The sequence below is a fragment of the Drosophila arizonae genome, chromosome X (genome assembly GCF_054131065.1).
Source record: "Drosophila arizonae isolate 15081-1271.41 chromosome X, UAZ_ARI_1.0, whole genome shotgun sequence".
Taxonomy (NCBI): Eukaryota; Metazoa; Arthropoda; class Insecta; order Diptera; family Drosophilidae; genus Drosophila; species Drosophila arizonae.
The window spans coordinates 7,414,504-7,427,781 of record NC_142927.1 but is presented as its reverse complement, the minus strand read 5'-3'; the positions used below and the strand labels follow the sequence as shown (position 1 = coordinate 7,427,781).

Here is a 13,278-nt window from a genome sequence, read left to right as displayed (position 1 = left end):
GGTATCAAACTAGACGGATATGCCCCTATAAATACTCTACTCTAATAAAATAGGCAACTGATTATTTGATATGTCTTGTATCTAATCATAATTACTATATTATTTTTATCATTATTAGTTAATTTTATAGCAAACTCTCATTATGACTTTACCGGGTATCAAGCTAGTCGAACATGATCCAATAAATACTCGATCTACTCTAATAAATTGCTTTGTATATCGGATAAACAGCTGATCATTTGATACACTTCCTTTCTAATCATCATTGCGCTGCATTCGCTAATTTCATTGCAAACTCTCATAACGAATTTACCGGGTATCAAGCTAGTCACGCATAGCCCTATAAATACTCGATCTACTCTAATAAATTGCTTTGTATATCGGATAAACAGCTGATCATTTGATAAATTTCCTTTCTAATCATCATTGCGCTGCATTCGTTAATTTCATAGCAAACTCTCAATACGAATTTACCGGGTGTCAAGCTAGTCAGGCATAGCCCTATAAATACTCGATCTACTCTAATAAATTGCTTTGTATATTAAAAGAAAATTTTAACAAATTTTCAATTAGCGAAATAAATTGTTGCCGCATGGCTGACAGCTTGAAGATCGAAATCGCTAAATAAAATGAAAGAGAGAAGGAGAACGGGAGAGAAAGAGATAGAGTATGTGTGTGTGTGTTGTGAACAATGGGCTAACTGGCAAGACGACATTTAAAGTACAAGAACGTGGCAACAGCACGAGGGTGCAAAAACTTTTACGGCCAACAACAAAGCGCGATGAGAAAGATAAAAATTAAATATTTTGGCTCTAGGAGGGCAATCGGGTGTAGGTGTGGGCGTGGCGGGTAGGGGCGGCTAGAGTGTGGGTGTGGCAGCCGGAGCTGGGGCACGTGACAAAGTGAAATTGTTAAATTGAAGGCTGTTAGCGATAAGCGAACACGCAAACAGACAGCCGAAAAGGGAAAGGGAGAAGAAGGAGAAGAAGAGAAAAAACAGGCATGCAAACAGGTGAAAAGGAGAGAAAAGGTGAGCAAAACTTTGGCGCAGCTGATACGAACAACAGGCAGTGACAGGTGCCAGAAAGAGAGAGGGAGAAGGATAGTGGGAGCGAGAGAGCGAGAGGGAGACAGACGAGGTAAGATGTTGCCGTGGCGCATGTGACTATCACTTAACCCGTAACCCGTAGCCCGCATTGCAGAGTCTGTCAGCTGTTGCTACTCCTGCTACTCCTGCTGCTGCTGCTGCTTTTGTACTCGTGTGTGAGTGTGTGTGTGTGTGTGTCTGCTGCTAGAAACAATTTAACCATTTAACTTGGCTCGTTAACATTAATTTGGCTGCCCGTTTCCGGGACTGCTTGACGGGCATGCCCCAATGCCAGCACACCTACATTGCCACATTTTGAGGGTCGCCGCTGGCCAAAGGCAAAGCACACTAACGAGTTGTCATCAACAGCAGCAGCAGCAGCAGCAGGAGCAGCAGCAGGAGCAGCAACAGCAGCAGCAGGAGCAACAGCAGCAGCAGGAGCAGCAACGCCTGCCCCGGCGGAAGCTGTTGAAATGCTTGCGGATGTTATGCTGACGGATGTGACGGAAGTGACCGTTACTTGCGCCATCCTGGCCAGGCCATTCCAGCATGTGAAGCGTCAATTTGAGTGGCGCCAGCAGCGCGCCTCGAGCAGCCTCGACTGCTTAATCTGGCCACGCCCCCACATGCCAGCGTCTCGGGAATTGGTAAAGTGCTCTATGCAAATGCTTTTGATACACCCCCAGCCCAGGCCATGTGCCACAGCGCCTAGATGCCGCACAATTATTATGCGTATCTAAAATTAAATCAGTTGCAGCTGAAGACAGCAAGGCAGCCACAAAGAGTGAGAGGGGGAGAGAGAGAGAGAGGGAAGCAGAGAGGAAGACTGCAACGGGGCAAGGCCAGAGACAGTCGCCCACGCAAACAGCAGCGAAACTATTTAGCAATTGTCGTCGTCCTCGTCCTCGTCGTCGTCGTCGTTCTGATTGTTTGTTATTGCGTATTGTGGTGTAATTTATGTGCGCCTGGCGGTTTCTGTTTCACTTTTGGCAAATAAACGCAATGGCGTAGTGGGCGTTTGGCAATAAATATTATAGAAATGTTCGAGCCTTGAAGCTAGGTAAGCTAGCAACACGACAAAGATGGAGAGAGCAAGTGAAAGAGAGAGAGAGAGAGAGAGAGAGAGAGAGAGAGAGAGAGAGAGAGAGAGAGAGAAGGCAGACAGAGAAAGAGCCAGAGCATAGAGTCTTTGCAATAGGACTATGAGAATCAATATGAGAATATACAAATATTTACACAGAGCCAGGCGCTCGAAATGTAAATTCAGTTTAATAAATATGCTAGAGGTATAAATAGAGATTTAAATTATTAATTTTATTTATTTATTTTTATTTTTTTTATTTTCACTAATTTATAGTTATTTTGGGTTTCATTTAAACTTAAATTATTATCTGTATTCAGTAATTTAAAACTTCAAGTACAACTTAATCAAATACAAAAGCAAGCAAGAGCTTTGCTGTCGGTTGCGATGCTGTAAGATAGGAGAGAAAGAGTTATTCTAGATGACTTTATGCAGATGGGAGACGAATCGGCAATACCCTGCGATTTTCATTGAACCAATTAAAATTTCGGGTCATCAGTTCAACTTACTGAGATTGAAAAATATTTATATTTCTGATAAAGATTTCTTTAATTAAACTTGTGGAAAAAGGGAATGTGTGTTCTCGAATTATCCGGTCTAGATATGGATTTCCGCTAGTAGTAGTAGTAATAGTAATAGTCGTAGTAGAAGTAGTAGTATTAGTATTAGTAGTAGTAGTAATAGTAGTATTAGTAGCAGTAGTAATAGTAGTAGTAGTAATAGTAGTATTAGTAGCAGTAGTAATAGTAGTAGTAGTAATAGTAGTATTAGTAGCAGTAGTAATAGTAGTAGTAGTAATAGTAGTATTAGTAGCAGTAGTAATAGTAGTATTAGTAGCAGTAGTAATAGTAGTATTAGTAGCAGTAGTAATAGTAGTAGTAGTAATAGTAATAGTCGTAGTAGAAGTAGTAGTAGTAGTAGTAATAGTAGAATTAGTAGTAATAGTAATAGTAGTATTAGCATTAGTAATATTAGTATTAGTAATAGTAGTAATAGTAGTAATAGTAGTAATAGTAGTAATAGTAGTAATAGTAGTAGTAGTAATAGTAGTAATAGTAGTAATAGTAGTAATAGTAGTAATAGTAGTAGTAGTAATAGTAGTAATAGTAGTAGTAGTAGCAGTAATAGCAGTAGTAGTAATAGTAGTAGTAGTAGTAGTAATAGTAGTAATAGTAGTAATAGTAGTAGCAATAATAGTAGTAATAGTAATAGTAGTAATAGTATTGTTAGTAGTAGTAGTAGTAGCTGTTGTTGTTTTATTTATATCCTTTTCTAGACCAGATGATTACAGAACATACATTCCCCTACTACTCATACCGTATTCAATATATCGATAAATGCCACGTTAAGACTTGACATTAAGGCAGACTTAACGCCTTGGCTGACTGGAGAATCTGAATTGCAGACTCGAGATTGTCTGGCTCTTGTTAACTTCTGGCACGTCTTGGTGGAGCCACTGGCCTCCGTGAAATACATACAGATATTGATAGTGTTGTGATAGACACACCCACGCGCACAGTTATATCTTTGTAATTATATACACACACACACACACACACACACACAGTCACCCGAATATAATTACAATGCTATCATAGAGACCTTTGTGGAAGCAATGTGGGCGACATAGGCCAAGGCAAGCAAACAGAGACTCGCACAATTAGAGAGAGAGAGAGTGAGGGAGAGAGAAAGAGAGAGGGAGAGGAAGAGACAGTCACACACAGGGCATTTCGATTAAATTTCTGGCACGACCGCGACTTATCGGTCCTGGGCGGACGAGTGGGCGCTGGGACAGCGGCTGCTATCTGTTGGGTGCGACATTAGTGGCTGCTGGGATGCTGGGACGATGGGAAGCTGGGATGATGGGCTGCTGGGATGCTCATTTAAAGCGCCATCCAAAGGACATTACATTTTATTTGAGCAGCGCGCACGCTCTCGAATTAACTTGCGGCCTCATTTATTGCATTCCGAAAATGATTTCGTATAATTTTGCCGTTAACGCGTAAAATTTTAATGCGGCGCGAACTCAACTTTGGCCGATTCACAATGGGCGCAATGGCCGTTTCATTTGGCATAAACTCTAAATGTGGAGTTAGAGATTTGTAATGTTGTATGGTGCTCTTGAGGCAAAAGTAACATTTTGAATTTTTATTCTGAAATACTATTAGTTGACGTCCTAGAGAGCTGCACTTTGGCATGTAAAGGAGGGCGTGGCAGATCGAAAAATAGATCTGACAGAGTTTGGGCCGTGAATGAGTATTCTGCAGTCAGTAATGCCCAACTGCAACTTTATAGCTTGTTTCTAATTTATTTATACTTTATTTGAATTGAATTTTTTGTCAAGTTATATATCAAGTAAAAAATATTTAATGAATAGGAATTATATTTAAAAATAGAATAGGAAATAGGAATTATATAGAAAAATTGAAAGTTTATAAGGAATCAGAAGCTATTTTTCTGGCAAGGATTTACATTAGCTATCATAACTTATATAATAAATAATGCAAAGGTTTACCCTAGTAATTGCAGAGATTCTGCCAGAAAAATTCTTCATTTTCGCCACTGTACGGCGGTTGGTGGCTAGCGGCAGACGGCAAACGGAAGGTGGTGTATTTGGGCCAATTTCGAGTTATAGTAACAGTTTTTGTATTAGCTGTATAATTAGCTAACCAAATCAAGTTGTTTTTAATGGCTAACAGCAGCTGCTACAGAAAGATAGAGAGAGAGAGGGAGAGAGAGAGAGAGAGAGAGAGAGCTCTCAGCCTGAATTGTGCTTGGACTGAAATATTAGATCAATTGGTATGGTAATGGATATTATATCAAGTGCTTAACGAGGTGAGGGAGTGAGAGGGGGGCAGACAGAGCAGACAGAGACTCACAATATGGCATAGGTAATCAAATTTATTGCGATTATTACATATTCTGCATGATAATGCAGTGCCACTTGGCACTTGCCACATGCCACATGCCACATGCCGCTGGCATTTGCCACGGGGGCCACTGCCACTGTCAGTGTCAAGTGGTATGTGTGTGTGTTTGTGTGTGTGTGTGTGTGTGGCATGCATAATTTATGGCAAACAGTCTTTAGCTGCGGGGCCACTGCCTGCAGTCATGCAACTTGGCCACGCCTCCCCCGCCTCTGTGGCTAGCAAACAAATGCACAGCAGATGCGTCAATTTTGTGACAGGCAAGCTCAAGCCGAGGCCGGGCCCGAGACCGAGACCCAGAGCGAGACCAAGCCCTTGAGCCCGGGCGCACTGTTGTGCCGGGGCGTGGCACTTAATTGAGCAATTAATTGCAATTAGCCATTAAATGTTGTTGTTGATGCCAGCCGCAGCAGCAGCAGCAGCAACAGCAGCAACAGCGCCTGGATTTGCAGGGAACTCAACTCAGCTCAGCTCCTGCTGCTGCTGCCTGCCACTAGCTGCTCTGGCACATGCAACCGTTAATGGGCGACACTTTAGTGCCTACAAAGCTTCGATTATGGCCAAGAGCAAATGGCGACAAGGCCGCACGTAGTCCGCTAATGGCATTCATTAATATGGCCACGACAAAGAGATGCTGCTCCTGCTACTGCCCCTGCTCCTACTCCTGCTGCTGCTGCTGCTGCTGCTGTTAGCCAAATGGCAATCCACACTTGCCACGGATAATCAGACATGTGGCCAACTGAGGCGAGACTCTAAACACTTCAAGGCGTCGCCTACGTGATCTGATTTGCTCGCTTTATGGCCACCAAATACGAAATTCAACGAATTCATAGTTGAGCATGTCTGTATATGTGTGTGTGTGTGTGTATGTGTACGTGTGTCAAGGTCAGAGAGCGCAAAGAATTGCGTATACGCATAACTGAATATTTGAGTATTTATTATAGTCCATACAAACAACATTAATGTTGAGCTCTTCAATGGATGACCGTTTAGGGGCGTGGCCAGTCGAAAAATACCCAGTAATTTTTCACAGCTGGGGGCGTGGCACGCTGGGGGTGTGGCACATCGAATCTGACTATAATCTGGTTTTGCAGATGCAAATGGCAGTCTCGAATAGCTGATGCAATCAACTTTAAAGAGCAAAACTATTGAAGAATCAAAGATTTCGATTTGGACCTGCACATAACGTGGGAGTTACAGATGGCTAAGCACTGCTGGAGTAGAACTCAGTGGGGTGCCATCTCAATAGATAAAAGTGAGTTTTATGGGAAAAGAAATGTTTACTTGCAAAGAGAACGTTCCCAGTTGATAAGAAATCTAAATAGAAGATCAGTCCAATGCAGCTAAACTCAAACACAAACACTATCGCTGCCAAAGCTCTCTCGCATTTGGTTCATTCTGTGGCTGAATTCGTTCTGGGAATGCTAATTGAAATGCCGAATCGATTACGAAACTAATACAGTTTGCAAACTACTGCAGCAGAAATTATAAATGCGTTGCCCCTGGGCGTCAGTCTATATGGCAGCAGCCATTAAAAGTCTATCAATATTTGCAGAGCAAATAAATTTATGTAGATTCACACACACACACACACACATACACACATGCAGACAGGCACACACATACACATGCGCGTACTTGAAAACTTTTGGCCTATGATTGCTGCTGGCTGACAGCAGGAGTTGAGGTGAGTTGAGAGAGTAGAAAAGGAGATGAGATGAAGTGTGGTGAGGTGGAGTGGGCTGGAGTGGGCTGGAGTGGGCTGGAGTGGAATGTGGTGAGCTGAGCTAAGCTGGGCTGAGTGGCAAATAGTTATGAAGTCTGTGCATGTGTGTGTGTGTGTGTGTGTGGTGTTTGTTGGTATTGGTAAGTGCGAACAGTTCTGAAGGCAGTTCAATGCCGTTCAGCGGCACCGCCGGCCCGCCCCCCTCGGACAGCAGCCTCACGTGCTCCAGCATGATGCAAAGTTTTTGGCACATCAATAAACTAAACTTGAATGGAGTTTGGGGCGCGCCGACAGCTGGAAATGTGCCTTAAGCACGCCATGAATTATTTAGTTTCTGTTTACCTTCCACTCCATGGCCGTCGGCCGCTTTCATTTTATTTCGTTTTGTTGCCAGCCAGTTGCAACTTTTGGCCAATTGCGAGCACGTGCCGCACTGGCCACACTCGCCACACTCGCCACACTGGCCGCACTGGTCGCCGCCTTCTTGATTGTCCTTTAATATGCACCGCAAGGCGCCGCAGTTTGCGCCGTTTGCACTCTGCTTCCTTAAGTAATTGTCCTAATTGACCCGACGGACTGCCTCCTGGCTGCCAGCTAGGCCGCCTCTGGATGCTCCAAATTACCAGTCAAAGCTATCAAATTAACTATCCAATTTCCACAAAGTTTCGCCAAGCCGTCCGGCAATCACAATCGAAATCACATTAAGAAATTCGAGTCGCAGTCGAAATTTCATTAGGAAATTTCGAAGGACGAAAACAGCTGTTAAAGCTGCTTCAACATGCGCTCGAGTGCAAGAGAATCGCATAAAGAGCCGTAATGGTATTAGTGCATGGAAAAACGCAAAAAAAAAAAAAAAAAACTTTAAGAAACTATCAATACTTGTAGATCTCATTGGAGTGCAGGACTTACATAGGGAAGTACTAATTTTTTATTGATATATCAATATAGGTCTCTATTGAGTAAATGAGAATCACAGAGAAAGGCTCTAAAGTAACATATGTAGAAGAGCTATTTTATAATTAATAAATGGAAAGCGTAATAGTTATATGTGTCATTAAAAACCTCACTTGCATGAGAATCGCAGAGATAGATAAATACTATAATGTAAAGAGCTTAAAGAGCCCCATATACATATATAACTATATCATCTTTCTCTGCGATTCTCATGCATGAGAATATAAGAGATATATGTAAGTATTGATCTTAAAGTTATTTATAATATTTATAGTCCAAACTTAAGTAGTAGAGAATCGCATAGAAAGGCGATGCAGTTATTTATTTACTTGGAAAAGCTTTAAGATTACCAAGATTATTATTAAAAACCTTTGACAGTCCAAAATAATCAATAGCTAAGGGCTTATTGAGCGAATTCATAATTTTGAAAGCTTTAAAATCAAAAACCCATTTCTAATTTGGCACCTGTGGCTGGGCGCACCTAAGCCTAGGCCAATTTAAGGGCTTACACGCTGTTTGGCTTCTAACAACTACACATCCTGCTGCCGCATGCCTCCCCCTGAGGGCTAATTTAGATGCCGGCTTAAAGTCAATTGTGGGGCTTGTGGTGGGTCACGAGAGGGGGAGTGGGAGGCGGAGTGAAATACTAAGCTCATTGGCTTCAGCTCAAGGTCCGATCTATGAATATTTTTCAATAGCAGCGCAGACCCACCAACAATTACAAATGTCAGAAGCCGTTGCAAAATAAGAAAAAATAATAAATAAATAAATAGAAAGAATCCCCTTGCCAGGGCGTGCCACGATGCCCTTTATAAGCTGCAGGAGCAACATCAGCTGGGGCGAGAGGCCACAAAACGCAGAATCAGTAGCCAGGTGCTATTGCTGCTCCTGCTGCTCCTGCTGCTGCTGCTGTGGCTGGGACTGCGGCTTTGGCTGTGGCATAAGCTGTTGGGGCTAAAGCTGTTGCCAACGTCAAGCCAAACCAAAGCCACTTATTGGTTGAACAAATTTAATTGGCAGCAGCAACAAGCAGGGCCAGCATCGAGGGGCGCACGCTAGGGCTGGGAGCCGTGCGCCCGGAGGAGCTCGGGGAGCTCGGGGACCTCGAGGAGCTGGTGGAGCTGGGGGCTGTGACAGCTACAATGCCAACGATACGTTAATGCAGGCTAAACTGCCGCCACGGTTGGCTGGCCCTAAGCCCGGCAGAAAGTCATTGCCAGAGTTTCATAAAATTCAATTGAGCTGCAAGTCGAAGTTGAAACATTTTTCTTTTCTCTTTCGCTCGTTTTTATTTTTCTCTCTCTCTCCTTTTAATGCTCCAATGACCTTAGCTGACAACTCACCTGGCCACACACACATTTAAGAACTTCTCGATTTCATCTCCTCTGCTTGCAGCCTGCTCAGCTGGACCGCACGAGAAGCGCCTCCTGCACGCTCTGCTGGACAACTACAACAGCTTGGAGCGACCCGTGGTCAACGAATCCGATCCACTGCAATTGAGTTTCGGTCTAACACTTATGCAAATCATCGATGTGGTGAGTACACACTAGAATAGTTTCACTCCATCTCTGTGCCGTGTTGTTGCAACTTGCAAGTGCACGGAAAATATAAATCGACGTAAATCCAGACGGAGTCAACAATCGAAACGTTATTTGAATGCTGTGTGATTTCAATATATATATCAAAATATTATTATTATTATTCTTATTGTCTCTTATTCTAACTGAAGTAACATTGAACAATATTTGCAAGTACTCCCAACTCTCGAAATCTCTTGCTTTAGCTAAATCAATCGCCGCTCTATGTGATTCTCATATTATATATGAATGTTGAATTGAATTTTTTGAATATTGATTTAGCGTGGCATACATATATTGGCAAAAGTTTCTATATTTCTCCCTTAGTTGCCTCTTCCTCTTCACCTAATCTCCAACGCCGCTCTATGTGCTTCTCATATGGTGTTTAAAGCGTAGCAGCCTAATTTTACTTGATCAATGATTATTTCTTTCGGCTTAAACTATGTTTCATATATACAGAGTATATTCTAGCTAATACAAACTGCCGTTCTATGCAATTCTCACACCTTATAAACATATATACAATTATTATATAATATCTCAAATGAAAATTTTCAATTTTCTATAGGCTTTCGTTTTTTTTAATACATTCAGAAACTTTTCTACTCCGTTCTATGTGATTTTCATATAGCATAAAGAGCATAAGAAACTCCAATGTCAAATTTAAATTGCGTTCTACCTACAAATCAGCTTATCGCCTACAGAATGTTTGTTAGCTACCGCTCTATGCAATTCTCATATAGTATTTCTTGCCACCTATGCGAGTATAGGGTATATTCTAGCTGATCAAGCTAAGCGACCAAGCTGAACCGAACTCGAATTTATTTTGCTGCGCGTCGATTTTTGGCTTGGCTAAAAGCTGAGCTCAGCTGACAGTCGGCAAACATTTGGTAAAATGATGGCACGACACCAATATCTGGACTGACATAGTGCCCCAGTACAAGCTACACTCTCCCTCTCTCTCTCTCTCTCCCTCCCTCTCTGTGCGTGTGTGTGTGTGTGTGTGTGAGTGTATTTATGTGCTTTCTGCACAGGCTTTGCCGATAAACGACATTATGCGCCAGAGATGCCAAACAACTAGCAAAGAGCCCGAAAACTCCAGCGACGCGTGCAAGACAACGGCACAAAATTATGCCATGAGTGCACATTATGGCCATTAGCCAGAAGTGCCAACTTGCCACCGTTGCTGGATTATTGTGGCAGCATCAGCAGAACGGAGCCCAAGTGCCGCCACTTGCCGCAAGTCGCAAAATTCGACAATTTACTCACCATGCTCGAGTTAAGAGTTGAGCCTGAAAGTATCGCCCATCTACCCGGCTCCCTAGAGCCAGGACCACAGCAGCAAATCGCCCGACTTCAAAAGTTGCCGGAACAATTCACAAATGGAGCATACGAGATGCTTTCACATCAGTTAATGGCAAACGGATTTGAGCTGAAACTGCTCTCAGATCTTTAATTATAGGTTGATGGCATGCTCAGATGCTTCTAGCCAGGTATTGTCCTAGTTGGATTCTAATTGGAGTTGCATCAAGTGGAGAAGCATCGACTCACTCAGCAAGAGTCATTGATGACCATTACTTGGGTAATAATTGTGTTATCCATAATATTTATATGCTGGAATTTTGTATAAGATATGCCATTCAATTAACAAATCTTAATTTTTTAATGAATGCTTCAATATTCAAACTGCTTTCGAATGATTTGAATACCTTAACAATTACTTAAGTAATGAATAATATTTAAATGCCTAAACATTCAAAATAAATATTATTATGCGATTTAATTTAATGGCATTTCATGTCTAAAAATTGTTCAAAAATATTATCAAAATTCCTATTAAATTTCATTCAATGTTGCCAACTTTAAATTGAAAATAAAAATCAATGGCAAAATATGGCAGCAAAATTAATGGAATCATCAACGCGATGATAGGTTGAACTTTTAGATGCCGTTGGCCTCTATTACACTCGATGGTCTCCTGGGCTATCTATATCTGTGTGTATGTGTGTGTGTGTGTTTGGGTGTTGCACTCGTGTATTTGTGAAATGTTGCAAGTTTGTATAAGCTCACCAGCTGAATGCAAATAGTGACAAAGCGACCGTAATTGGATGAAACGGAAATGAGGTAGAAGGAAGCGAACGGACGGAATCTCTGCTGCTGGTGGTGGTGCTGCTGCCCGCTGTGCATTTCACCTGATAAAGTGAGCTTCGAAGTGCGCTAATTAAAAGTGCCGTTACCCGCAAAAAACAGCTGCTCACGCCCGCTCACCTGGGCGCGCCCCTATTCGCCACAATTTACAAACGGTTTTTGATTACAAAGCAAGCGTTGAGTGTAGACTAAAAAAAAAGAAGAACGCAGGGAGATGCTGTTGCTGCTCCTTATAATCGTTCCCAGCTTTAGCTAGACAAAGGTGCACAGGCGAATGAGAAGAAGAAGCGACAGCAGGTGGAAAAAAACATGGCAGACAGCTTAACAAAACCACAATACAGCAGCCGCACGAGCGACGATAACGGCTAACGAGTAACCAGAAGCCAGTGTAGAAAGTGGAGAGTAGGAAATGGAGAATGGAGAGTGGAGAGTTATTGGCGGTTAGTGGAGAATTTAAAACGAAGTGCCGAACGAAGAGTGGAGAGTTCAGATTGGAGAGTGTAGAGTTGATAGTTAAGAGTGGAGTTTGGAGACTGGCTAGTAGAGAGTGGCTGTTGGAGAGTAGTAAGTGAAGAATGTTGAGTGGATAGTGGAGAGTGGATAGAGGATAGTCTGAAGTAGAGAGGAGAGTAGAGAGTGGAGAGGAGGTAGTTGATAGTGGGCAAGGGAGTGGAGAGTGGATAGTCGATAGTAGAGAGTGGTAAGTGAAGGATGAAGAGTGGACTGTGAGGAATGGAAAATGGATAGTGGAGAATGTAGAGTGTAGAGCGGTTCGTGAAGAGTGGTAAGTAGTAAGAGGAGAGTGAAGAGTACATAATGGATAATGGAGAGTGGAGAGCAATTTGTCGAGAGTGGCAAGTGGAGAATGGAGAGTGGATAATGGAGAATTGGAAATGAATAGTGGAGACTGGAGGGTAAAGAAGGGTTAGTGGAGAGAGTTTTGTGAAGTGTTTGGTGGAGAGTAATTAGTGGGAAGTGGAGAGTGGAGTATTCTTTATTCCTATTTCCTTCCCTCTCACTCTCTATCTCTCTCTCTCTATCTCTCTCTCTCCAACAGTCTAGTGAAGCAAATGAGCTTCTCCTTGGGAGCAATGACGGTCAAGTGTGTCGTGGGAGGCCAGCGATTACACGCAAAGTGAAGATAGCATTGTGTGCTTGGCCTTGGCCGGCTGCTAATTAAGTTGGAAGCCTGTGCCGAATCCCAGAGCCAGTTAATAACATTTCGCGGGCTGGAATTGAACGAACGTAGGCGACGGCACTTGACAGTGCTGTTGTAATGTGCTGTGCCAAGGGACAGGGCAACTGGCATTGGGAGTGGGGTTGGTCTGGGACCGGAATTGGGTTTTGGGCTTGGGTAAGCGTTTTGGTTCTCGAATGCCCGCCAATGGCAATTCAGTGCTTTGACTTTGGCTAATAAAAGCATCGCATTGTTTGACAATTTGCCATTGCAGACTTTTGGGACTTGTGTTGGCCCACTAGAAGGCAACACTCGCTCTCCCACTCCCACTCCCACTCCGACTCGCACTCCCACTCCCACTCTCTCTCGCTCTCTCTCTTTTTCACTCTGCCATTCTCAGTGTAGTGCACTAGTAAATTACAAACATAAATCACTTGATAAGTGACGCTTACGCTGCCCCCAGGCAGCCGGGCTGCCAGCCTGACTGGCTGCTGCTGCTGCGGCTGCTGCTGCTGCTGCTGTTCGTGCCGCATGTGCAGCGGCTTGTAGGAGCAGAAACTTATCAGCTAAACAGCAATCAGGTCAGCAATAGCAACAGCCA

At 43.0% G+C, this 13,278-nt stretch overlaps 1 protein-coding gene across 9 annotated transcripts in view; it reads left to right on the top strand.

Moving 5' to 3' along the window:
• Window positions 1–13,278, top strand: part of nAChRalpha7 (nicotinic Acetylcholine Receptor alpha7) — a 173,635-nt gene that overhangs the window by 78,635 nt on the left and 81,722 nt on the right. For all 9 annotated transcript variants that reach the window (XM_018016847.2, XM_089474690.1, XM_089474689.1 and 6 more), the window contains one exon: window positions 9,171–9,310. In XM_018016847.2, the coding sequence (XP_017872336.2) occupies window positions 9,171–9,310 (140 nt within the window). The remainder of the gene's footprint in view (window positions 1–9,170; window positions 9,311–13,278) is intronic.